Source organism: Capra hircus, chromosome 17 (assembly GCF_001704415.2).
Source record: "Capra hircus breed San Clemente chromosome 17, ASM170441v1, whole genome shotgun sequence".
NCBI classification, from domain to species: domain Eukaryota; kingdom Metazoa; phylum Chordata; class Mammalia; order Artiodactyla; family Bovidae; genus Capra; species Capra hircus.
Genome location: NC_030824.1, coordinates 58,843,865 through 58,871,243, shown reverse-complemented (window position 1 = coordinate 58,871,243; position 27,379 = coordinate 58,843,865). Strand labels below are relative to the sequence as shown.

General features: G+C 46.2%; 1 protein-coding gene across 1 annotated transcript; it reads right to left on the bottom strand.

Annotated features, from left to right (window-relative positions):
- On the bottom strand, positions 446-15,850 carry LOC102175607. The gene is made up of 6 exons (XM_018061584.1): positions 15,337-15,850; positions 12,503-12,725; positions 9,244-9,407; positions 5,390-5,723; positions 3,252-3,315; positions 446-2,437 (listed from the first exon to the last, which is right to left on the bottom strand). The coding sequence occupies exons 1-6, from the start codon at positions 15,542-15,544 to the stop codon at positions 1,832-1,834; spliced, it is 1,599 nt and encodes a 532-aa protein (XP_017917073.1). The 5' UTR covers positions 15,545-15,850; the 3' UTR covers positions 446-1,831.

The window sequence follows — 27,379 nt, the reverse complement described above, 5'->3', positions numbered from 1 at the left end:
GGAGCTCCCTGCTAGTGAGATGGCTAGTGAGATGGGAGCTCCCCGCTAGTGAGATGGGAGCTCTCCGTGAGATGGGAGCTTTCAGGTAGCGAGATGGGAGCTCTCTGCTAGTGAGATGTCTCATCTGAATCTTGGGGACAGGGCATCTCTGGGGAGGGTGGGGTATGTGGGATGGATTTCTGTGGTCCCCATGGGTGTCTCTCTCCACAGCATTTCTAGAACATCTCCATTTATGGACACAAACATCTAGGCCTCTTCCCTGCTGGCTCCAACAGTAAAGAATCTGCCTGCAATGCAGGCGACAAGGGTTCAGCTTCTGGGTCGGGAAGACCTTCTGGAGAAGGGAATGGCTACCCACCCTACTGTTCTGGCCTGGAGAATCCCATGCACAGAGGAGCCTGGCCAACTACAGTCCACGGGGTCGCAAAGAGTCAGACAGGACTCAGCGACTAAGCACGCTTACATGCCCCTAGGTCTCCGTGTGCCCGTTAAGGTACTTGCCTGAAGCCAAGGGACAGATGTGCCTACGCTAGAATCTGGGAGGATAGACTCGGAGCTGATGCCCAGTGAGCTAACAGGCTGGAAACACAGAAGCAGCCCTTTCCTACACACCTGAGTTTTATTTTATTAATGTTTTTGTTATTGAGTTGCAATGTCACGAATGTCTCTTTCTCTTCAGCAAATTACTGAACTTCTTCCTCATGAAGTTATTGTAGGAGCTCAATGTGACAACATATGTACTGTTCTTGGCACAACCTACACAACTTAGCTACTCAATCAGGAAATATCATTTCCAAATTTATAGTGCTTTGGTTTCCACATTAAAATGGACCTTGACTCTGTAGTAGGTTTACCTCTGAAAAGGCAGCTAATTCTCATGTGTTATATTAGGTGACCATATTCAAGAGTTACATTCAAACCCATTTGGTATCTATGGAACGCTTGCTACATCAGAGTGATCTTCATAAAGTCACAATGGTCTCCGTCCATCATGCTTTCTTAGACAGATAAAGGCTCTTAAAGCTGCACTGGTATTATCATTTATTTTTCAGCCTGACCTATGGCAAAGGCAAGAAGTCTGTTAGTTGGTGGGATATTTAGTCTCTAATCAAGTGTGAATGGATGGGAGATCTCAGATCCATTTACACCAGAAGAGGCAGTTTGCTTACCCCTCTCTCGGGTTTAAGGCTTCGTGCTGCATGTATATTTCCCCACCGATGTGGCAGTCAAACTCTCTAAAATCTTCCTTGCCTTTGACCAATTTCCACTGCAGATTTGCCACATGTCTGAGTTTCCTGGAAGGCAAAATACCTTTGCACTCACCCAGTCGACATCAGAGCCAACTTTGAACTCTAGTTTGGAAAAACAAGACTTCTCTGGGGGGTGGCTTGGCGAGGCAAAGGGAGGGCTGAAAGAGACACAACTCCACCCTTACTACTTTTTTCAAAGAGTTAGAGGTGATGAGGCTGACAATGCTGAGGAGGGACAGAAGTTCTATTTCTGCGGGTTCCTTAAGGCAATGGAGGAAGCGCGGCGGCCACGGGAGTCTAGTTAATGAGCAGGTTATACAATATTCATTGTGTTGGGTTTAAGTCTTCAAACAGAACGTCTAATTGCGAGAACTAAAAAAAAGGCAGCTAAATTACAGATGTTAAGACAACAAAGCTGGGGAAGAATTCCCTCTGTTGAAAAACTGTCCTTGTGCTCTACTAACTGCTCCCTGACAGGGGTGGGAGGTGGGTGCACAGTGGATCGCTGTCCTCATCAATTATTCTCAGTAGGTCTGTTCTGGCTGAGACTCTCTACAGGGTGCAAGGGGACCACGACTTTCTCAGAGGACTGTTTTCTTGCTGCTCACAGAGGGAGCAATCCAGTTGCATTCCTCTTCGACCAAAACAAAACTGTTGTCTCCAATTCTCCGGACGTACACGATCTCACCATTGTCACCTGTGGCAACCACATCCCTGGCAGGCTCACAAAGGGACACTTCCATCTGCCTGCGGCAATATTGGATGTGCAGGTGACGAAGGCCAGCAACCATGGCCACGCCCAGCACGGCCAAGAGGCAGAGCAGGAGGCCCAGCTGCGGAGTCCCGAGCTGGGTCCCCCACGGGGCCCTGGCTCCATCCTGCCCGAGCTCAGGTCTTGGGTTGGTCTTCCTGGGGTCTCCCACACCAGCTGCTCCACTGCCCTCCTCCACTCTGCGCTCCTTGTGCTTTGACCGAGGCAGGAAGCTGGCAGAGGGTCTGGATGCCTCTAACTGGCCATCAGCGGTGGTGGGCCTGGAGGTGGCAGAGGTGTGGAGGGCAGGAGTTGGGTGGGCTGCCCCGGCCCCATGTCCAGTGAGTGCCCCGGAGGACCAGAGGTGAGGGTGGGGGAGATGGACAGTGTACAAAGGAGGCCTCATCACTGTCCTGTTAGAGGCCTCCGTCTTGTCCTAGAAAAGCAAAGGGGAAAAGAAAAATCAGAAGAGCCAGTCTTCCCCCAAGCAGCTATTGAGCTTCGCAACTACCCCAAGTTCCTTAAAGAACCCCAGGCAGCAGCTAAAAACCCAGCCTCACGCCTGCTCTTTAAAGAGCTCAGAAGAAAACACCCAAGCAGATAAATATGCACTTGTTATTGATGGGCACAAGGAGACTAGTGGAAACCCCCCCAAGACAGCATGGAGGCCAGTTACAAGAATAACACAGGGTCCTATTAGAGGGTCCAGGACAATATGAGTGACCATCATCTCCAACGGCTGAAAGCTCTGAGTGTGTCTTTTGATGCTAAGACCCCTGCAAAAGGGACCACTGAAGCTTGCTGTAGGTTCCTATAAATTTGAGTAAGGATATTATACCATGTTTTATTTTGTGTTCCTTTTAAGACTTCAAAGGAATAGTAAATCATTGAGCATGTATATTTTATACTGCCCATTGATCTAACCTCTGGGACCATACATGGTATTTTGAGGCCAACGTTATAAAGGAGACGGTGGGGGAAGAGGAGAGAGGAATTATTAACCAAAGCTAAGTGGGAAAACATATCATGAAAACACCAGTTTCTATAATTGCCAATAACTTCAGAGACACTGTGGATAATGGAAAGGCTAGTATTGATTGAGGAAAAAAATGCTGTGTATATATCACACCCTGGCCTCCTTCTCACCAATCTTGGTTACTAGTCTAATAGCTATGATCACCCAGTGTAGAACTTCCCACTCTGGGATCAAAAATATCATACTCACTGCCTGTGTACAACGTGGCTGTTACCTGTTCATCCCTATCCGAGGGCAGACAAGTTTCTAGTGAATCAAAGCTTGGATCATTCTGAGTCCTAAAAGGAAGAGAAAAAGAGCTGAGAAGGAGTCACTAAGTATTTGGGTTTTTTCCTTACCTTTTATCATAAAAATCTTCAGAACAAAAATGTAGAATAATACAATGAACCCCCAGATATGTACCACCCACGTTCAAAAATTATCGCTTCATGACTAATCTTATTTTATCTCTCTTCCTGCCTACCTACTTTGCCTCCATGTTTTATTGTTTTTTCCTTTAGAAATTTACTTGTTTATCTTAATTTTTATTTTGTATTGGAGTAGAGTCCATTATTGAACTGTGGTGTTGGAGAAGACTCTGGAGAGTCCCTTGGACTGCAAGGAGATCCAACCAGTCCATTTGGAAGGAGATCAGCCCTGGGATTTCTTTGGAGGGAATGATGCTGAAGCTGAAACTCCAGTACTTTGGCCACCTCATGCAAAGAGTTGACTCATTGGAAAAGACTCTGATGCTGGGAGGGATTGGGGGCAGGAGAAGGGGACGACAGAGGATGAGATGGCTGGATGGCATCACTGACTCGATGGACGTGAGTCTGAGTGAACTCCGGGAGTTGGTGATGGACAGGGAGGCCTGGCGTGCTGCGATTCATGGGGTCGCAAAGAGTCGGACATGACTGAGCGACTGAACTGAACTGAGAGTCCATTAATAGGCTTCCCTGGTAGCTCAGCTGGTAAAGAATCTGCCTGCAGTGCAGGAGACTCTGGTTCAGTTCCTGGGTTGGGAAGATCCTCTGGAGAAGGGATAGGCTACCCGCTCCAGTAGTCCTGGTGGCTCAGATGGTAAAGAATCCACCTGCAATGTGGGACACCTGGGTTCTATCTCTGGGTTGGGAAGATCCCCCAGAAGAGGGCATGACAACCCACTCCAGTGTTCTTGCCTGGAGAATCCCCAGGAGCCTGGCAGGCTACAGTCCCTGGGGTCCAAGAGAGTTAGACACGACTGAGCAACTAAGCACAGCACAGAACAGAGTCTGTCATCAACAGTGTTGTGTTAGTTTCAGGTGTGCAGCAGAGTGACTCAGCTATACATCTATCTAGTCCTTTTCAAAGTCTTTTCCCATTTAGTTTATTACAAAATATTGAGTAGAGTTCCCTGTGCTATATAATAGGTCCTTGTTGGTTATCTGTTTTAAATACAGCAGTGTGCACATGTCAATCCCCAAATCCCAATCTGTCCCTCTCCTCATCCCTCACCCTTGGTAACCATAAATTCATTTTCTAAGTCTGTGAATTTGTTTCTGTTTTGTAAGTAAGTTTGTTTATATTACTTTTTTCAGATTCCACGTATAAGCAATATCATATGATATTTGTCTTCCTCTGTCTGACTTAATTCACTTAGTATGATAATCAAAAAGCTATGCTTCCTATCACAGTCGTGTATACGGATAACATTATATTTCTTGGAAACACTGGAGTTTGCAGTTGGGGGCTGGAGAGGGAATGGAGAGGGAGGTGAGTGAGGATGGCAGCAAAGACCCACTGAATCCTTTTATTGGTTTATATACTTCATATTTATATATTGCTGCTGCTAAGTCGCTTCAGTCGTGTCCGACTCTGTGCGACCCCATAGATGGCAGCCTACCAGGCTCCTCTGTCCCTGGGATTCTCCAGGCAAGAGTACTGGAGTGGGTTTCCATTTCCTTCTCCAATGAACGAAAGTGAAAAGGGAAAGTGAAGTCGCTCAGTCGTGCCCGACTCTCAGCGACCCCATGGACTGCAGCCCGCCAGGTTCCTCCGTCCATGGGATTTTCCAGGCAAGAGTACTGGAGTGGGGTGCCATTGCCTTCTCCGATATTTATATATTATATACTTATAATTTTATGTATCTAAATAAGTAACCTACATTTATATTTTATTTATAGCAGCATCTCAGAGACCTCAGCCAAAACAGCACAGTTTCCCAAGATAATCTACCTACCCAGCCCTTCTACAACGAGCACTTCTCATGCACTTAAGGGTAAATACGGTTGAGATCTTCTTCTGTCTTAGCAGGAAGGCTACATTTCCTTGGCACCCTCGTGTTTGGCTTCACCCCACCACCTGTCCCGAATGGCCTACCCCCTGATCAATCACCTGTGGCAGGTGCTGAAGCCGGAAGCGAAGCTCTCTGTGGAGAAGTCCCTGAGGGCTACAAGCCTCTCCAGACCCCGGACATCCAGGGATGGTTCCAGGGTGGGGCTGCTGTCCCTGCTGGGGTGATGGCCATCACTGACTGCAGCAGCTGTGTGTGAAGATGCTTGGAATGGAGTCTCTGCAGCCCTGAGGAACTCTGTCACCCAAACACTGGTAGGAGCAGGACCTAAGCTGTCCTCTTCTCCAGCTCCAGTTACAGCAGCAGCAGAGACATCTGTGCGCTGCTGAAGCAGAGTGATGGGGAGACTGGGGGCCAAGTGGAGGCCCGGAGACACTGTGAAGAAAGAGAGAGAAATCATCCTTGTGTTGATTAGCACACAGCTAGGACCATGGGCTGAATGCCTGCGTCTTTGAGGTGCCTGAGGACAGACTGTCAAGTGTGAACCACTCAAAAGCATCAACTAAAGATCGTCTGGAGCGTCCCAGGTGGCCTTAGTGGTAAAGAACCCGCCTGCCGATGCAGGAGACATAAGAGATGGGGGTTCGATCCCTGGGTCAAGAAGGTCTCCTGGAGCAAGACATGGCGATCAGCTCCAGTGTTCTTGCCTGGAGAATCCCATGGACAGAGGAGCCTGGCGGGCAACAGTCCAGGGTAACAAAGAGTTGGACATGGCAGAAGCGAATTAGCACTCACAAAATGATCATCTGCTCAGCAATAGGAACCCCTGACTAAGCAGCAGTAGAAACCCCTGACTAAGCACACAGCTTTTCTTGTTTGTTTGTTTGTAAGAGTAAGCTCCTAGCCCTTCTGGGCTTGTGCATCGTTAAAAACACACACACAAAACATTTATTTATTTGACTGCTTCGGGCCTTAGTTGCAGCATTCAAACACTTAGTTGCGGCATGTGGGATCTAGTTCCCTGACCAGGGATCAAACCCAGACCCCCAATATTGGGAGCCTGGAGTCTTAGCCCCTAGACCACGGGGAAGCCCCTGGGCTTGTGTGTTCTTAACAGTCACCAATCAGAGAAAATAGAAACCACGGTGATCACTCTTCTTACTTCTGCCCCAAACTGCTCCTTGCTAAGAAAAAAGGTGGGATCCTACAAAAACCAGATTTCCTTTTGAAGCTCTAGGTCTTTCTTGCCGTGGGATTAATGCTAAAAGTTTCCCCCGTGATGACAGGGACTCCAGCCCCTGCTACGGGCAGAGGCGGGATCACTGCCCTCCCCTGTCTCCTCTCCCACCTGTGATGAGCAGACATAACAGCCCAGAGCGTTGGAAACAGGGCAGCGAACAGCCAGGCTCAGGTTTGGAGTCGCCGTCTGGGCTCAGCTCTTTACTCTGCCAATTCCTGAATACGCTGAACAGGCTAAGGCCTCTGGAGTGTCAGTTTCTTCTTTTGCAAAATGAGACCAACAATAGTATGTGGGGCGTAGAACTGCTGACGGGGGAAAGTGCAATCACTGATGTAGAGGCGTGGAGCACAGGGCCTGGTGGTCAGCAGGGCGACCACGATGCTGTTGACAAAGTGAGTGCTGGCAGAAGTTTCTCTGGCCAGGGCTCTAACTGGGTTGGATCGAACAACAATCACAAAAAAACTGTGACACTTTGTTCTTATGCCTTTATTACTCAAAAATAGGGAGACTGAAGTGAAAAATAAAGCGTACCCAGACACACAGAATTTAGCAAAAATCACGACACTTTCAACTTCTGCCTGAACTCTGAATGCACTCAGATGCTTCCTGCAGACCTACTGCGTGCTGGGCCTTGTTCCAGGAGCTGGGGATGCAGAAATGATGGTGCAGGTTGCTAACTGTTGCTTCTGAACTCAAAACCTAGGAGGACAGACTCCTGCCCGCCCAACCTTATAAATCACAGTGTGGTCAGAGCTTTAATACCAGAGCTAAAGAAAGCAATTACATTTGCCTACCAAGAAGCAAGCGGGAAAGGTTCACAAAGGATCAAAGGAGACATTGGAACTGCCACTTGGAAGGTAAACAGTTCATCATGAGGAGCAGTTCCGTTTAAGGAAATGTCAGGAGGCAAACATGGAGACATAAAAGTAAGTCATGCCCAGCGGGGTCAGATATAGGACCCTAAAGAGTCCCCAAGCTCTGTTGGAAAATAAGTTTGAGAAACACAATATGCTATCTTCCCATGGGAAAACTCATCATTCCCATTTACCTTCTGAAGTCCTCTTACAGTTAAAGCAATTTACTCCACTTTGTTAGATGACAGCTCTCCCAATGCATGTGCGTGTACACACACACACACACACACACACACACACACACACACACACATTTTTCCTTTGGGAAGCACTGAGGTTTGTGTGGAGGAATGGGTTGGATAACAGGCAGGAGCAGAGGGAAGGAGTTCGAGCAACTTGATGAAGTGTTGACCCTGCAGCTGCTCAGACTGGAGTCTGCCAACCCCTGGGGAAAAGGTGCCCAGCAGGGTCACCCATCAGAAAGACTGCAGAATCAACAGGACCCGTCTTCCTGAAGCCTCACTTTCACTCCTATTCATCTTCAAACAAACATGTTAGTCACTCAGTCATGTCTGACTCTCTGCGACCCCAAGGACTGTAACCCGTCAAGCTCCTCTGTCCATGGAATTCTCCAGGTAAGAATACTGGAGTGGGTAGCCATTCCCTTCTCCAGGGGATCTTCCTGACCCAGGGATTGAACCCAGGTCTCCTGCACTGCAGGCAGATTCTTGACCATCTGAGCCACCAGGGATCCCTACCCATGCTTGGGATCCAAATGCAACATTTGCGTAATTGATAACGTGATACAGGAGACTTCAAACCCATGTTGGGTTTGCAGGGTCTTCTTAAGGCCACCCTCTCAGACCCTGAGAGCTTTTCTCTGCTTTTAGGAGCATCTAGGTGGAGAGGCTGGAGGAGCTGTGCAGGGCAGTGGGGGGAAGACAAAGGTTTTGGTCATAAGCAGACGGTGGCCCTGGGTTGGCTCTCGTCCTGGATCTGCTGGACTAACAAAGCAGGGATTCAAATCATGTGCTGGCCTTATCATGTTAGCCCAGAATAAAAGAAAGAATATGGGAAGATGGGATCAAATGGTTTAAAGGTTGGATCTTCTGTACAAGTCATTGGATGCCTTTATGAAAGCACTTGTTCAGAGCACTTAACTAGAAATAAATAATGAAAATAAATTCCATTTCACCAGGAATCTTCAAGTAGGTCAGACATTCTCTAGCTGCTTAGGTGTTGTTTTTTTGTTTTTGTTTTGTCTATTTTTATTTGTGTTTTTTTTTTTTTTTTTTTCAGAAGTTCATGGGCCAGTCGAATCTAAAGTCACGTGGTGAGCCTGGAAAAAAATCCATTGCCATTACAAAGCCTGATTCTGTTCTCCAACCCAAGCTACAAAGAGCCATCTACCTACCTCAGAAAGTAATGATCAAAACTGGATGAGGTTTTATTTAAAAAAGAAAAAGAAAGGATTATTTCTGGTGCTCCCCATTTAGTCTCAGGCGTCCAGGGAAAATGGGTAAAATACTGTGGAAATTGATTAGGGTGTGTGGGAGGAGGTGTGTGGCTATTTTTTGATTTTGCAGCTCAAGTGCAGCGCTCTAGGGCCCAGCTTCATCTGTGAGGTTGAGTGGGACAAACTGTGTTCACTGCAGTGAACCCTGAACTTGCAAGCAATCCCCCCAACCCTGACCAACAGCTGTGCGATCATGTCCCCAAGAACTGCTGACACTCCCAAGACAGCTCTCTATAACTTATGCCCCCAGAACTAGAAACTGGCAGGAGCCACTTTTAAGTGAAAGTAAGGCACAGTGAAAATAACGCTGCCAACCAGGCTAATGAGTGCAGCGGGAAGCAGTACCTGGGATGGTTCCTTCCATGTCCTCCAGCCTCTGCCCAGAGGCTGGCATCGGCGAGCCAGGCTCCACGTGGCTGTCCGAATGGGCTCTACTGTGTGTCTGTTGAGACACGACAGATGATTCAATCTTCACCCAGTAAACGAAATATGACTGGACTACAGATAAACTGTAGAAAAAGAAAGCAGAGTGATTAGAGGATTTGGTCTGCCCTAAGTCATATCTCGGGCCATCCTAATAGAAAGGAGAGAACAAACAAAAAGTTAAAGAATTACATGATCGTGTTACTCCCTTGGGCGACTTCATTCTTTTTAGAAACAAAAGCTCAACAGCAGTAAATAATTAAAATAGGAGACAACAGGTACAAATCAAATACTCTCCTGAATAAATATAATCATTAAGAATCATTTTGACTAAAAAGTACCTTCTAGAACTGCCCTTCCAGAACTTCTAGAATTTCGGTCTAGAACTGAAATTAAAAGACGCTTGCTCCCTGGAAGAAAACTATGACAAACCTAGACAGCATATTAACAAGCAGAGACATTATTTTGCCAACAAAGGTCCATCTAGTCAAAGCTATGGTTTTTCCAGTAGTCATGTATGGATGTGAGAGTTGCTCTATAAAGAAAGCTGAGCGCTGAAGAATTGATGCTTCTGAACTGTGGTGTTGGAGAAGACTCTTGAGAGTCCCTTGGACTGCAAGGAGATCCAACCAGTCCATCCTAAAGGAAATCAGTCCTGAATATTCATTGGAAGGACTGATGTTGAAGCTGAAACTCCAATACTGTGGCTACCTGATGTGAAGAACTGACTCACTGGAAAAGACCCTGATGCTGGGAAAGATTGAAGGCAGGAGGACAAGGGGACGACAGAGGATGATGAGATGGTTGGATGGCATCACGGACTCGATGGCCATGAGTTTGAGCAAGCTCTGGGAGCTGGTGATGGACAGGGAAGCCTGGCATGGTGCAGTCCATGGGGTCGCAAAGAGTTGGGACATGACTGAGTGACTGAACTGAACTGACTGAGAACTGTCCACTCCAAAGGCTTCATCTTCAACTGTGCTCATTCACCATGATTGTGTGTTTTGAGCTGAATTACACTGCTCACTGAAAATTTTATAATTCTGTTGTACAATGGTACAATCCTAAGAGTTGTAATTGAAAATGAGAGATAAATCATTCATAGTCTAAACAATACTTTGAATACATAATGCCTCTCTTCAGTTAAAACCATCTGTACCGACTTGACCTTATTCATCCTTCCCCAAATTTCACCAAAGCAGGGATTATGGGCAAGTACCATTTTTCTCACTGTAAGTATTCAGAAGACAATCATAAAAATGTGATGAATTTGGCTGAAGTCACCCAGCGAGTGGGCAGGTGGAAGGGTCAACGCGTCGATGTTACGGTGGGGAAGGACCCTGGGGTGACGGCATGTGGGGACCCAGAGATGCATCTGATAAGTGGTGCAGCGCCTTTCCCTGTCTGTGGAGATCGTGGCTTCTGATCTACTTCCACTCCTGCACAGAGAAGCTACTATGGCAAGACTAAAAGTAGAGGAAGATTGGGGTTGACATGTATACACTATTGGTACTGTGTATAAAACAGATAACTAATGAGAGCCTACTGCATAGCACAGGGAACATGCTCTGCGGTCACCTAAATGGGAAGAAAATCTGAAAAAGAGCTGGAAATCCAACATATACATATGTATATATGTATACATATAGCTGATTCGGTTTCCTATACAGCAGGAAATAACACAACATTTTAAAGCAACTATACTCCAATAAAAATTAATTTAAAAAATAAAGTAATACATGAAAAGCAAAAAAAAAAAAAATTAAAAACTAGAAATGGAAGGGCTTTGAGAAATAAAAGTAATTGTACAGACCATTGGTGGCTCAGAGGTTAAAGCGTCTGCCTGCAATGTGGGAGACCTGGGTCTGATCCCTGGGTCGGGAAGATCCCCTGGGGAAGGATATGGCAACCCACTCCAGTATTCTTGCCTGGAGAATCCCATGAACGGAGGAGCCTGGAGGGCTACAGTCCACGGGATCGCAGAGTCAGACACGACTGAGCGACTTCACTTTCACGGGTTTCATATACAACCTTGAACTGGAACCAAAGTCCTGGCAGGGGCCAGTTACTCCAACAGTCAGGTGGGTTCTGGCCTTTCCTGGTGATCAGAGTCATCAGGGGACGGGTGTTTTCCTCCTTGTTTGTCCTGCTCGCTGTGTTAGGGCACCAGGCAGGGATGGAAAAGGGGCCCTGATGGGTGGGGGCCACACACCTCATCGCTCACATTCCCTAGTGCCGAGGGGACAGCCTGCAGGGGAAGCCTGGGGTCTGGATGCCCCCACCCTCTGGCACGTCCTCCTCTTCTGCACATGAGGGTGTGGGGGAAAGAACCCAAGGAGGATGAGGACCAGCACCACCGAGTGAGCTCTGTCGTGTCTGACCATGGACTGTGGCCCCATGGACTGCAGCTCATCAGGCTCCTCTGTCCATGGGAATTTCTTGTCAAGAATACTGGAGTGGGTCGCTGTTTCCTCCTCCAAGGAATCTACCCAACCCAAGGATCGAACCTGTGTCTCCTGGATGGGCAGCGATTCTTTCCCACGGAGCCACAAACCCTCCTCTAAAAACCAAACCCAATCAAACAAATTCACTTTCTTGGGACCTGTGAATGTTTGAAAAGAAGGGCAACGCCAGTATCTCGCTTTGAGGAGTGATGCTGTTTGTATAAAGCTGATGGCTGCCAAGGACTGGTTCACGCACTTGGCACACGTTGGCTCTTCGACCTTACACAACCCCACGAGGCGGGCGTTGCCAAGATCACACCCCCGTGGTGGACAAGAAGCTTAGGCAAAGAGCTGTCAGCAGTTCTCCCGGGCCCGGCAGGCGTCCACTGTCTGCCTGCCTCCGTCTCTGCACTCTCTCTGTACTTGGCCACCTGCAGCTCTTTTGCCTCCTAGTGAGAATTTTCTGGAGAGATTGGCCAAGGTACATCTGTGCCCAGGAACAAGGGACATCACACTCTCCTAGACCACAGATAATCACACAGAATGGAGTTTCGGGCAATTTTTTAAAAAACTCATCACCTATATAGACTCTCTACTAAGGGCAGTCCCAGTGACCCTGTCCTTATCATAAGGTGCGGGGAAGGGGAGTGGGGAGGCAGGAACCAAGGAAGTGTGTGAAGTCCCCTCCCTTCATAGTGGAAGTTCAGTTACCGAGACCCAGAACTTAACTCTCTTACAAGAACCTGATGTTCCCCACGGGCTGGGCAGGGGCCTGCCACTTGAATGACAGGTTTCTCTTCCGGGACTTGTCCGCGTGGGTGACTGTGTCAGCCTCTTCCAAGCAAGTTATCAGTTTGGCATGAGGAGGAATGAAGACAAAAGAGCCAGCTATCTGATGATCAGACACTCTTCGGGCCTGGAGTAGGAAGCCCATGAAATCACGGCTGCTCCTCACGGCCACTGCAACAGAAAACGTCCGTCAAGGTCAACATCCTGGAAGGAGCAGCAGTAGGTGACTTTATAGGAGTATTTTTCAAAACAAAAAGCTTAGGACCAGTCCAGTCCCCAGAAAGTAAACAATTCATTAGGGGGGAGAAAAAGGCTGAAGTGCTATTTCACACCCCAAATAAATTCTGTTTGGAACAAAGACATGTAAGAACGAAACACAAAAGAACTAGAAACAATGGTTTGGCTTTTTACTGTTTTTTTGGTTTTTGCTTTTACTATTGGAATTAGGAGTGTCTCTCTGAGCAAACCTCAGTAGCCATAATGGAAAAAAAAAAAGATTTTTAAAAATTCTCAACATAGAAGAAATCAGAACACAAGGGATAAACTGAGAAAGATATCTGCAAGATAAAACAGGCAAATATACAAAGAGTTATAGTGAATTAACAAAAAAGATGACCAAACTGAAAATTACCAACAGAGACAGAAAATAAGACAGGCTCAATCACAATGGTTAAAACAATTATAAATGAGACGCTACTTTATACCTATCTTATTAACAAGTTTCAAAATGTGTAAGTATAACCAGTATTGATAGCACAACAGAAAAACCAGGACACTCATTCAGAAGTGCTAGGACTGTAAACCATGCAACTCTTTGAGGGAGTACCTTGATAATATTTTATGTGCTTTTTTAAATCCCCACACTAACCAATAGAACAACGTGATTGGATAAAATCATAGAAAGAGAATCAATTTTATTTCCATTTATCACCTCTAATTCCCATCTAAAGAGAGCAAAGCCAACAGCACTGATATGCTTGAGTTCCCTGTGGCTAAACAGTGTCCTGTCTACACTGAGCTACCATCTTCAACATCAGTGACTTTCTTTGCTGCTTTCTTCCAGCTAGCACCAAGGAGCTTGGCCCAAGGTAGGCAGGAGTGATTCCGAAGCGTGTGTCTGTGTGTCGGGAGGGGATGGGGTGGGTGGTGGAAAGGGTACCCCTGGGGGACGATCCTCAATCACTGACTCCCCTTCCTCCATCCTCCTGAGGGACGATTCAGAACTGTGTATCACGTGGTTTCTCAAAGGGCCATCACTGGAGTTGGATCCCAGTGTGTTTCCCACAGCAGCAACCCACTCTTTTTCACACCCCGTATTAGTGTTTCTTTCTTCCCTATCACCCTATTCTCTCTTTTTCATCAATGCTTCTTGGGTCATTTCCCAAATACACCACCTGTACACAAGTTCTCACTCTGCTTTTCTAGGCACCTGAACTAAAATAGCAGGAAATGCACTTTTCACCCCTCAAATAAATTTAGTTTTAAATAAGGAGGAAAAAAGTCTGTTTCTCATACATATTTGATATGGGGCGTTTGTTCAGGGTAACTATATTTATATCTTACAATAAACACAAAAAAATTTTATAAGGCCATTTGTACCCTCTTGTACTATAAAGATTAATATCAGTATAAGATTAGTTATGTGATTTTAATGATGCAAGTATATCATGATTTATGGCTGCAACTAGAGATCAACCCTGGGTGTTCTTTGGAAGGAATGATACTAAAGCTGAAACTCCAGTACTCTGGCCACCTCATGCGAAGAGTTGACTCATTGGAAAAGACTTTAATGCTGGGAGGGATAGGGGGCAGGAGGAGAAGGGGACGACTGAGGATGAGATGGCTGGATGGCATCACTGACTCGATGGACGTGAGTCTGAGTGAACTCCGGGAGTTGGTGATGGACAGGGAGGCCTGGCGTGCTGCGATTCATGGGGTCGCAAAGAGTCGGACACGACTGAGCGACTGAACTGAGAGACCATCATACTGAATAAGTGAAAGTGAAAGCTGCTTAGTCATGTCAGACTCTTTGAGACCCCATGATTTATACAGTCCATGGAATTCTCCAGGCCAGAATACTGGAGTGGGTAGCCTTTCCCTTCTCCAGGGGATCTTCCCAACCCAGGGATGGAACCCAGGTCTCCCACATTACAGGCGGATTCTTTACCAGCTGAGCCACAAGGGAAGCCCCAAAATACCAGAGTGGGTAGCCTATCCCTTCTCCAGCAGTAAGTCAGAAAGAGAAAGACAAATACCACATGACATCGCTTCCATGCAGAATCTAAGAGAGCACGAATGGAACTGTCAAACAGACTCACAGACGTAGAGATCAGACTTGCGGTTGCCAAGGGCGGGCGGGCAGGGGAGGGGTGGGCTGGGAGTTGGGGGTTAGCAGATGCAAGCTAGTACATACAGGATGGATAAACAACCAGGTCCTGCCAGATAGCACAGGAACTGTATTCAGTAGCCTGAGATAAACCATAATGGAAAAGAATATTAAAAAGAATGTGTATACACATAGACCTGAGTCACTTTACTTTACAGCATAAATTAATATCACATTGTAAATCAACAATACTTCAGTAAAGAAAATAAACTAAAAAAAAAAAAGGCCATAAATATTTCATGCTTTCTTGGGTACATAATTTCTTCTTAGGATTAAACCAAAGTATATAGCCCAGGAAACTCCTGCCTTGGACAAACACAACTTGGAATTTGTCACTAGGACCTTGGGGCTCCTGGTGGGAGTCGGGGGGTCTCTCAAAGCCTCTCCCACACCTACCTGAAACCGTGGCACCTGGTGAGTAGGAAGAGCTGCCGGTGAGGATGGTGATGTGGTGGGTCCCGGGGCTCTGAGTCCGGGCTGGAATGTGCTTGGGTCGCATGTCCGCACAGGCCGCCGCGCCAGCCCCGTGGGAAAAGGCGGAGGAGCCGGGCACCAGGCAGAGGGCGGCACAGGCCCAGCCTGTGAGGGCGGCGGGCACCCCCATCCTGCCCTCTCCTGCGTCCCAAGGAACAGCAGCTTCAATCCAGATGCTCTTTAGGAAAGGGAGGTGATGTCTTTCTGACTGTGCCTGACCTGACTGAATCCCACACTGCCTTTATCCCTGAAATACCTTTGGTGCCCCCTTCCCAGATTGCAAGTGCTCAAGATCAAAACAAGACGTGCCACATTACTACACAGAAAATAGACGCCCAACAAGGACCTACTACAACAGCACCGGGAAGTGTACTCAACTTTTTGGAATAACCTACAAGGGAAAATCATCTGAATAAGAATACATAGATACATCTGAATCACTCTGCTGTGTGCCCGAAACTAACACAACACTGTACATCAATTATACTTCATTTTTTTAAAAAAAGAATATCTCTTTAAAATAGCATATAAAAAAATCAATGTGGGAATGACCAGTAAATATAGTTAGAGCAACTTGTTAACTAAAAAAAAAAAATCAACTAAATTAAAGTTTAAATGTGAAAAAAGGAAACTGCAAGAAAAAAGAAAAAAAAGATGTGCCAGACCATAGGAAGTGCTTCATTTCTAAACCCTTTTTTTTTTAAACTCTCTTCTTGTAATTTTTTTGTAAGAATGCCTCTTTTTAAAGAGGCTATGCTAATTACATCAAAGAAATAAGACCAGAAAATGTTTGAATCCTAACGTGAAATTCTTACAAACTGCCTGATATCCAAGGACAATGTGAGCTGTAATATATTATAGCTGAAGTGAGACTCCCGATGTTCCAATATGGGCAGGCAGCCTGGCATATGGTGGCTTGGTTTAGCATCTTATCTCTCTAATTGCAAATTACAGAGTTAAATGCTCCAAATCTTCTGCCAACTATCAATTATTTAGGGAGACTGTTAAATTTGCAATGCTTTGATAGCTCCTGTCTTTCCTCCTATTGACAAGTTTTAGATAGTTCACTCCTTTTTTACAGAGAAGATGAGCAAAAAAAGTTATACCCAAGCCCATCCATTTTATGCCTTGCTGATGGCAACCCACTCCAGTACTCTTGCCTGGAAAATCCCATGGACGGAGGAGCCTGGTAGGCTGCAGTCCATGAGGTCGCTAAGAGTCGGGCACGACTGAGCAACTTCACTTTCACTTTTCACTTTCATGCATTGGAGAAGGAAATAGCAACCCACTCCAGTGTTCTTGCCTGGAGAATCCCAGGGACAGAGGAGCCTAGTGGGCTGCTGTCTATGGGGTCACACAGAGTCGGACATGACTGAAGCGACTTAGCAGCAGCAGCAAGTATAGTGAGGAAACACACACACACACACACACACACACACACACAACTGGCTCAGGAGTAGAATGAAATATTTGGGCAAAAATAACATTTATAGAGTAAATATTTTTGTTTATACCATGAATGCCCATCAACAGAAAGAATTAAAATTTGACTGTCAAAGAAGTTCACAGGTGAAAATAAAGTGAGGAATAGCAAGTAAGACAGATGAAAAGTTCTCTGAATAAAGATTCAGGGCTAGCAGGCATTTTTTTAAATATAGCTGCTTGTTTTTATAGTTCTGTGCACATAAAAGTTCTTTTAATACTGTGATCTAAAGAGCAATGCAAAGCAACAACAGTTCTTCATTTGAATAGGCTGGCTTTAAAAGGTAAAAATAAAATGTAAACATTTAGTGGAATTAGCTATGAAATCAGGAGACTAAGGAGGTAATCCAAACAACCAAATCATCAAGTGTCATCTACTACCATCCTTTCTTTAAACCATCAGCTTCACCATCCCTTACACTGACCAGACACAGGGGGTGCAGTGTATGGTCTATATAGAATTGTGGTCTTTCTATAGAAAAGAGTATGGTCTTTCTTAGAATTGTCCTAAGAGTCCATAAGACAATGCCTTTCTCTGCTAGGTTTGTTCTCCATAAGAAAGTAAAAGTCAAAATCCCTGCACCACCAAGGGCCATTCCTACAGATTTCCAGACACATTAGAAGATGATGAACAAGGAGCTGTAAAAGCATCTTCTCAGCTGAGGGGACTCAGGGCCCTTCTGAGAGACAGCAAGCCTTTACATAGACAACACCCTAGGAGACTCTGTTGTTCGCAGAAGGTGGTCTTGTCCCCACAGAGGCAGACCGAACACAGATGCCTATGGAGGAGGCAGGGTGAGTACCGGGTCCCGCAGATCAGGGCCAAAACCATACACTTCATCCTTCTCCTCCTTTGATCTTAAAATGTCTTGCCCATCAGCACCTTGTCTATCTGAACCAGAAAAGCATCCACTTACCTAGGAACACATTTTCCTTGAGGCTTGATGGAACAGTTTCCCCTCCCAGAGCTGCACAGACACATCCTTTAAACAAGTTCATTCTTCTCCCTTCAGTTTCTCCTCAAATGGGCAGGACAACAGCTGTTACTGCTAATCCTCAGCGTCCCCAGGAACTGTCCCTTGGAGTCCAAATCCAGCCTTACTTAATCGCATTGGTTTTCCCCTAAGGTCACATACACATCCTCAGGTACAGTTTCCACGTCAACATTGCTCAAGCCTGTGTGAAGATCTGGAAATAGCTGGGACTGGTTTTGCACACAACTTCCTTTGGAATCCTCAGCAGGAGCCCCTTGCCTAGGGGAGAATGATCCAATCAAACAAACCTGGAGATCTCTGCTTCTGAGTTAACATAGGCTGAAGAAGGTGTCCCAGGTGAAATGGGATTGAGGGCGTGGCCAGAGTGCAATGTTTGGGACCAAGAAGTCCCACATAGCATACTCCTTTCCCATCAATTGCACTGAAGCTGGGATTCACCCAGGCACATGCAAACAAGAATCACCCAAGACCCTTGATAATAGTGCAGAGCCATGGATCAGTCGGAGAAGGCAGTGGCACCCACTCCAGTGCTCCTGCCTGGAAAATCCCATGGACGGAGGAGCCTGGTGGGCTGCGGTCCACGGGGTAGCAAAGAGTCGGATACGACTCAGCAACTTCACTTTCACTTTTTACTTTCATGCTTTGGAGAAGGAAATGGCAACCCACTCCAGTGTTCTTGCCTGGAGAATCCCAGGGATGGGGGAGCCTGGTGGGCTGCCGTCTATGGGGTCGCACAGAGTCGGACACGACTGAAGCGACTTGGTAGTAGTATGGATCAGTGGTTCTCAATGTGGGATTCCCAGAGCACCACCTGGGAGCCTGCTGGAAGTGTAGGTTCCTGGACCCCACTCCAGACCCACTGAAAAAGCAGCTCTGGGGTGGAACTGAGTGGGCTATGGCTGAGGTGGTTCTGACATGAACATAGTTGCAGAAGCACTGTTACAGATCCCCCAGGTTTCTTTCCAGACCCGTGAAGTCGGACTCTACAGGATGGAGTTCTGGAAACCTGTATTTTTATTACACACCAGGAGGCAGGAGATTCTTGTGACCAGGCAAGTCAGGGAAACACTGAGTTGAAAAATCACCACCAAGCCTCTTAGAGGACCCAGCCCACCTGGAAATTTGTTAACAGAGTCAGGCTTCTGAAAGGACTTTGGACTCACTACGAGCATCATGAACATGGGTATGTGAACGCTTCCTTTGTGTTAGGCACTTTGTGTTTGTGTGTGTGCACACAGTCAGTCGTGTCCAACTCTTTGTGACCCCATGGACTGCACCCCGCCAGGCTCCTCTGTCCATGGGATTCTCCAGGCAAGGACACTGGAGTGGGTTGCCATGCCCTCCTCCAGGGGACCTGTCCAACACAGGGATCAAACTCGCATCTCCACACATTTATAGGCAAAAACAAAGATGGCTCAAACACAAATCCAGAGCAATAGATACAGCAAAATGGAGGAGACTCACAAGGCTGCAGAGTGTATGAATCTGTTTATATAATATCCTGAAAAAGGCAAAATTATAAAGGAGGAATAGGTCAGTTGGTGCCAGAGGCTGGGGCTGTGGGGAGAAGTGACTCCAAAGGGCCGCACCAGAGAACATTTTGGGGGATGGAAATATGTGAACCTGAAAGGATCATGGTCATAGTTACACAACCATAATTTAAACCTACAGACTGTGCACCAAAAAGTGCATTTTACTGTATGTACATTCAAAAAAGAGAATAAGGAAAAAATGACATGACTAACATACACAAGAAGTGAAGTGTTAGTCACTTAATCATGTCCGACTCTAGCCTGCCAGGCTCCTCTGTCCACAGAATTCTCCAGACAACAATACCGGAGTGGGTAGCCATTCCCTTCTCCAGGGGATCTTCACGACCCAGAGATCAAACCTGGGTCTCCTGCAGTGCAGGCAGATCCTTTACATTGGAACCACCAGGGAAGACCAATATACATAAGTTAACTATTAGGCAAACGACAAGTGGGATACCATAAAGGACTCATGAGCTTCATTCTGTGGGAACTCAGTATCTTTCTAGAGCTTACGTGTCTCCTGCATTGGCAGGCAGGTTCTTTATCACTAGCACCACCTGGGAAGCCCTCAATATCCTATAGTAAACCATAATAGAAGAGAATATGAAAAGAACATATATACACACACACCCATACATGTATATGCGTGCCTGTGTCCTCAGTCGTATCCAACTCCTTGCGAGCCTATGGACTATATGGACCCTACGGAGCCTGCCAGGCTCCTCCATCCACGGGATTTTTCCAGCCAAGAGTCTGGAGTGGGTTGCCATTTCCTTCTCCAGGGGATCTTCCCCACCCAGGGATTAAACCCTAGTCTCTGCTTTGGCAGGCAGATTCTTTACCACTGAGCTATCTGGGAATCCCATCTATGAGTATATACATATAGGAAGCCACTGCAGTGTATCCTTGCCTGGAGAACATACAACTGAATCACTTTGTTGTACAGCAGAAAATCAACTATATGCAATATATAAATTATACTTCAATAAAAATTTTAATTAAAAAAAATAAATGCAGGATGTCCTAGAGAGACTCCGAGCATGGACAGTGCAGGGCAACGTGGGGCGGGGGTTCCAGAGAGAGTAGCAGGTGGACCATTAGAGGCCTCATCTCCACTCCAGCCAGTCCGAATGAAATGAATGACTCCGTGGACAAAGCATCAATTCAGAGACTGCAGGTCCAGCCCCATCATGTCGGTTTGGGGTCCAAGTTGCTCAAGCGGTCTCAGCAAGTCTAAGTGAGACCCTCTGCTCTGCGGACAGCAGGGGAGGCTGGCTTCCTCGGCCAGGACTCCAGTGTTCCCTGTGCTGGGGAAGCCACACTCGTAGAATCTGGCTCCTCCCAGCCTCCGTCCCACCAGGAAGGAGGAAGTCTCAATCTTCTGTTAAGTCAGAAAAGAATCTGAGGGGCCCAGAAGACTAGGGTGAGGGCCTCCCATCGCCTTCATTATCCTGGTTTTCTGAGCTTACAAGGTCACCTGAGGGCTGTGGCTCAGATGCTTTGGTGCAGAGAAAGTCTCAAGTCTCCAGCCAGGCTGGGCCTGGACCTCCCCCGACACATTGCGTAGCTTTTGCCCTGTGAAATTCTCCCGGCTTCACCAGGTCCCACATGAGTGGGGCACAGATGTCTGATGCTGGGAAAGAGAGGGAGTGGCCACTTTCTTCCCCAGCCCTCTCTGCTCCCTTCCTAGTTTGGGGACAACCGGCTCTCCCCTCTCCCCACCACAGCCTCCCACCCCTGCACCCGCTCGGGTCGCCTGGCATAATCTACCCACCACAGAGAGAGGGGTCATGTGCCAACACTTCTGCTTTGGCCCCATAATGAAAACGCCCCTAATGTATGATTGTCAAGAGACCACTCCCCCGGTTAGAGCTGCTGCTGCTGCTAAGTCACTTCAGTCGTGTCCAACTCTGTAAGACCCCATAGACGGCAGCCCACCAGGCTCCCCCATACCTGGGATTCTCCAGACAGGAACACTGAGTTAGTTGCCATTTCCTTCTCCACCCCAGTTAGAGAAGGGGAGGGAAACAGCTGAAGAGCACACAGGTAGCTCCACAAATAATCCTGCTCTTCACCCAGGCTGATCCTGTTGTTGGAAACCAGGAGGCACGATCTTCCTTGCCTGCCACACCCACAGCCCCTGCTGAGCTGACGGCGTCCCCTGTGCCACTCCGGACAGTCAGCAAATCAGTACTGAAGCCACCAGGAGCACCTTCTGTTTTCGCATTTTATCTTGGGAAACAGCTCGTGTCTCTAACTTGCTAAAGGTCCCAGAGCTTCCCAGCAGTGATAGAAGTGGTTTTTCCCCACAGCTCTGCATCGACTGCCTGTGTAGCCTCATTTGAATATGAGGACAGCTGTCATTTTTGTGACACCAGGGTGGCCCAGTGGTAAAGAATCCGCCTGCAGTGCAGGAGCTGCAGGAGACACAGGTTCAATCCCTGGGTTGGGAAGATTCCCTGGAGAAGGCAATGGCAACCCACTCCAGTATTCTTGCCTGGAGAGAGAAGCCTGGTGGGCTACAGTCCATAGGGTCACAAAGAGTCAGACTCGAAGGAAGCAACTTAGCACGCACATCATTCTTGCACCCGTATCGCCATGTTCTTGTGAGGTGTCTTTTGCAGGGATTGCACCAAGTCTTCCTGGCGGCACGGAGGCTCTTCATTGCAGGCTTCTTTAGTTGTGGCCTCCAGGCTCACTAGCTGTGTCATGGGGACTTAGTTGCAATGTGAGGGATCTTAGTTTCCCGATTAGGGATCGAACTGCATTGGGAGCTCAGAGTCTTATCCACTAAACTCTCAGGCAAGGTCTCTTGCGAGGTTTCAACGAGGTGATAGAGAGTAAGCGGGTTGAACCCAAAGGAAGGGCTCAAAGGCCTGTTTGGGAAAGGAGAAATAGTGGGCTGAGCTACAGAGAGGATGGAGCTGGTTCACAGAGAGGGGAGATTTCGTGACATGTGGCCCTGGGGCGGCGGAGGCTTGAGAGGGTGTGATTGCCAGGAAATAAGAACCGAAGCGGAGGTGAGAAAGAAGGCATCTATCAGTCCAGGCTCCGTGGGCATTCTAATCCCCATTTTGATCTGGGTGCTCAAGGAAACCGAGAAAACATTGCTTTTTGCTTAAATCTACTAGAGTCATTTCACACTAGCAATTTGGCTGGACTTGATACATTGTGACTAAATAGTTACATTGACATCCTCTGACTCTCCAACTAGAACAGTTACATTCATGTCACACACAGGAAAAGTCTCTTTCCTGTGGGTTTTATGGTTTTAAATCAACAGCTCTGTGTCCTTTGGTAATTCACTTCACTTCTCTGGGTTGCCGCTGGTATAAAATAAAAGCCTTGAATTAAATGGTCCCTCAGATTTCTTCCAACTAGAAAATTATACATGCGTTTAGTTTTATTTTAGCCATGAAGGCACAGAATGGGCTAGTTAGGACGACAAACGTCTTAGGACGACGTGGACCAAGTCCGCCACGAGATGGTGACCGCAGCCACACCACCTCATCCCTCCAGGTTCTACAGCAGCCTTGGAAGAGTGTTTCTCAACCTCCATGGAATCCTCAGAGAGGAAGGACCGGCCGAGTTCACCAGCCCAGTCCGTCCCGGGACATTTTCTTCATTTTTAGAGGTCTCTGAAAGGGAGATATGGAGAATGTGCCTTTGGTAACTTATTAATAACTTTTGTCCCTTTTTTATGCCCTGGTCACAAATTTCAGTTGACATTGACTGGTGTTTGTAGGTAGGCATTGGCTATACTAAAATGGTTATTATAGTGAGCACTGTAATACCGCAGAGACAAAAAATTTATTTAAAAATCTACAGAGTTCTGGGACAATCAGTATAAGGAAAGAGAACATTTTCACAATTTTCTTTGAATTCAACTTTAAAATTTAATTTTGAGTTAATTAAAAATTTTAAATTTTTATTTAATTTTTTATTTTAATTAAATTTTTATTATTAATTTTATTAAATTGATTTAAGTTTGAATTCAGGTTTAAAAATGGGACATTGATAGACATTCATGTACACACAGCAGGCTTGCTGACCTGCTTCCTTCTCTCTGCTGACGTGTACTTTCTTCCATTAGAAATACAGAATGCTTTGGTGCTTTTTTTCCTACGCAATTATACTTCCCTGTATTCTCCCATTAAAGAACAGTACAGAAAAACAGGACTTTAAAACAAATAGTTGAATGCTTACTAATAGCAAAAAAAAAAAAGTGCTTATAGAGAGTTGGCTGATGCAAGAAAATATCAGCAGGATCTCTCTTCTCTAGGAATTAACATTTTATTTAATACTTGGGGTGAGGTGGCAGGAGGTAGAAGAAAGAAGTCAGACAAGCAAATAAGTTGTACAGCCTTGGCAAGTTAAATATTGATGAGCCTCAGTTTTCCCATCTATGAAATGGGAAGATGATTGGATTTCTCACAAGGATATTGTAAGGACTGGTGTCTTTGTATAATCATGTATGTATATGTTACTCACTCAGTCATGTCCGACTCTCTGCGATCCCATGGACTATAGCCCGCCAGGCCCCTCTGTCCATGGAATTCTCCAGGCAATAATACCGGAGTGGATAACCATTTCCTTCTTCAAGGAATGTTCCCAACCCAAGGATCAAACCTGGCTCTCTTACATTGCAGGCAGATTCTTTGCCATCTGAGCCACCAGGGAAGCCCATGTATAATGTATAATGTAGGTATGTATAATGATGCGTAGCAATAAGTCACAGCTATTTTCAGAAGGGAGATTGAAGCCAGGCTACAGGAATTTAGGGCTGAGAGAGGTATTTCAACTAGAAGAAAGAACAGCTGGTCGATTTTGGAGGTTATGTGTACTTTGGGCAGATAGAGAGGGACAGCAGAACATCCAGAACTAGAGAGACAGATTGGACAACGGTGTGGAAGTGGGAAGAACTATGTTATAATAATCCAGAAATAAAATGAGGCATCCCTGAAGGAGGGTGATGGAGCCAGTGATGTTGATGGGAGAAAACAGAAGTAAAAGGAAGAGTCAGTAACATTTGGAAGCTGTTTGTATGGAGGGAAAAGAGCAGTTTTCAAAGACTTTCTAAAGGTATTAGAAAGACTTAATGAAGAATATAACCTGTATCTAAAACAGGGAAGCTAGCGATCAGTCTTAGACATGTTGGAAATGCCCCCTTAGCATCATCCACCCCTTAGCCAATCTTTTATATATGCCAAGTGCAACCATGCACAGGGCTGGGCTATCAAGATGAATAACACATAGCGTCTGCCTTCGTAAAGCTGCAAATGGAAACTAATTACAAAACTATGAGAAAAGTGATTAGCACAGACAGAATCACATATGACTACAGAAGTACAGAGAAGGAGTATCTGGGGGTTGGTTAAAAAAATTCCTTTTTCCTTTTCAAAAAACACAAACATTCCTATCTTGTGATTGGAAGCCAAGAATTAGTCTCAAAGATGAGTCTTCAAATAATTCATTTAGGACTGTTTTGTAGCCTTTGCTTAGGACTCTACACCATGTATACTCTTTATCCTTATGTGGCCACTTGGGTCCCCCCACTGTCCAGCGTTGCAACTGATCAACTTTGCGCATCCTGTCTTCTCTACCAACCTAGGTCTAAACTCCTGGAGGGTAGGATTCATCTTATATTTGCTAAGCTCTGATGCATAGCATAGCACATAGCATACTATGCATAGCACAGTACCATGCTTTCTGTTAGGCTATCTGTTAAATAATTTAGCAGACAGACGCTAAGGAAGATCAAGAAAGGGTGCCTCACTACTGCACCCTGTCAAACATTTCCGTTCCATCCATGGTAGACTATTTTCCAAATTAAAGAACATTTTAAAATTCTAAGCTTGTATTTTCTTCTTCCCTTTTCTCTCTCCCTTTTGAAAATTAAGAAAGTGGGACTTCCTGGTGGTCCAGTGGCTAAGACACCACGCTTCCACTGCAGGGGGCCCAGGTTCGATCCCTGGTTGGGGAACTGAGATCCCACATGCCCCTCTGCATGGCCAAAAGATTTTAAAATGAAGAATATGTTTATTCGCGTACCTAAACATCATCCTTCACTTTTTTACCCTTCACACTGCCTTTTTCTGTCCCATCACGGAGGCAGTCACAACTAGCAGGGTTCTGTACTTTTTCCCCTACAGGACCGATCCAAACCTCTTATCCTATCTGCACCAAAAACAAGCAGATTGTTTTCTTAGCACCCCCAGCCCCACCCTCCCTTGATGATGAAGAATACCAGAATCCTTGTACGTGAAGCCCTTTCCTCAAGATTTAGACTCTTTTATACTGATGAACCTATTTGCAGGGAAGAAACAGAGACGGAGATGGAGAGAACGAGCCTGTGGACACAGAGGGGAGAGGAGAGGGCGGGATAGACTGAGGATAGCATTGGCACAAATACACCGCCACGTGTAACACAGACAGCTAGTGGGCAGGTACTGTGCAGGGCAAGGAGCTCAGCCGTGACGGCCTAGAGGGATGGGATGCGGGCGGAGAAAAGCCCAAGAGGAAGGGAATATATGTATGCATATAGCTGATCTATTTTGCTGTACAGCGGAAACTAATACAACATTGTAAAGCAATTATCCTCAAATTAAAAAAAATAATGTCGTCATTACGGCAATAAATGTTTCTAATAAATTTAAAACAAATTAGAGTTTCTTAGAAAAATATGTTTCATGGCACCTACATAGACCAAAGTCCAAAGATGATTCTCTGGCTCACTTTTTATAGACCATTTTTTTAGAAAAAATTCCTTTTTTTGCTTTATTTACGACCCTCAGCTCCAGAGCTGGGCCCACATTCCTCCCAGATCCACAGAGTTCTGTCACAATCTGTTAAAGCAGCTCTTTCTCCTAATAAACGGTCCCCTGAAACTGACAGGCCTTGTCCACTGGCTTCTGGTTACATCACAGGAGAAGTCAGCCTCTTGGGCAGTGCCCCTCACCCTGGAGTCTGGCCCAGCGTTCCTACGAAAGTATTAAAGCCCTCGGCACACACCTGTAGCATGTGAGGGGGCCCAGGTCTGTGTGAGTCTGAGGCATCTCAGAGAAATATATTCAGTTGCTTCTGACCAGGAAGCTAGAAAGAGAACCCCCAAGGCCAGTGCTTAATTCTCTCTTCACATAAAAACATCACAGCAAAGGGGGCAGGATCCATGTGGCGACAGCACCTTTAAACGTCTAATAAAAGGTCTATCAAAGTGGGACCTCCCTGGTGGTTCGCTGGTTAAGGATCACCTTGCAATGAATGCAGGGTATGTGGTTTCGATGCCTGGTCGGGGAACGAATATCCCACACACCACCGAACAATGAAGGCCAGGCACCGAAACTAGAACGCCCACAGGCCTCAATAAAGATCCCCCGTGAGGTCTTCCACATGTGAGACCCCCCACAAAGATCCCGCGCGCTGCAACTAAGACCCCATGCAGCCAAACAAACAAATGAATGCTTTTGTAAAAGTCTACCATGGGCTGAACCAAAATACCACTTTAACTCCATCATTTCACGAAAACTTCTGTTGGCGTCTGTGTTTATCTTCCATGGTACGATGGCGCACCAGTACCAAGTTCTCCGCCAAAGCACCTCTGTCTTCCTCCCAAAGCCAAATGTATTGAAGGATCTATAGTTAAGCAGAATATATTAATGAGTTGAACATAGTTTTAGTTGAAACGAAATTCAAATACGGCAGCTGCCTAGAGTTTTGTTTTTCTGGGGCCACGTGGATAGCAATAACCCAATGTGAAATATGCAAGATACAGAACAGTCCCAGGTAAAATTTACATAGCCAAAATTTCAAATTACATATATTATAGAAATATATAATTCCTAAAGTCTTTTATGGGCTTCCCTGGTGGCCCAATGGTTAAGAATCCACCTGCCAATGCAGGGGACACGGGTTCGCTCCCTGTTCTGGGAAGACTCCACATGTCACGGGGCAGCTGCG

Coding starts and splice junctions, on each gene's coding strand:
- LOC102175607 (XM_018061584.1), bottom strand. CDS start 15,544: ATGGGGGTGCCCGCCGCCCTCACAGGCTGGGCCTGTGCCGCCCTCTGC. Junction 12,726..15,336: donor ACCAGGTGCCACGGTTTCAG/GTAGGTGTGGGA, acceptor TTTCTGTTGCAG/TGGCCGTGAGGAGCAGCCGT. Junction 9,408..12,502: donor GTGGGGAACATCAGGTTCTT/GTAAGAGAGTTA, acceptor CTTTTTCTACAG/TTTATCTGTAGTCCAGTCAT.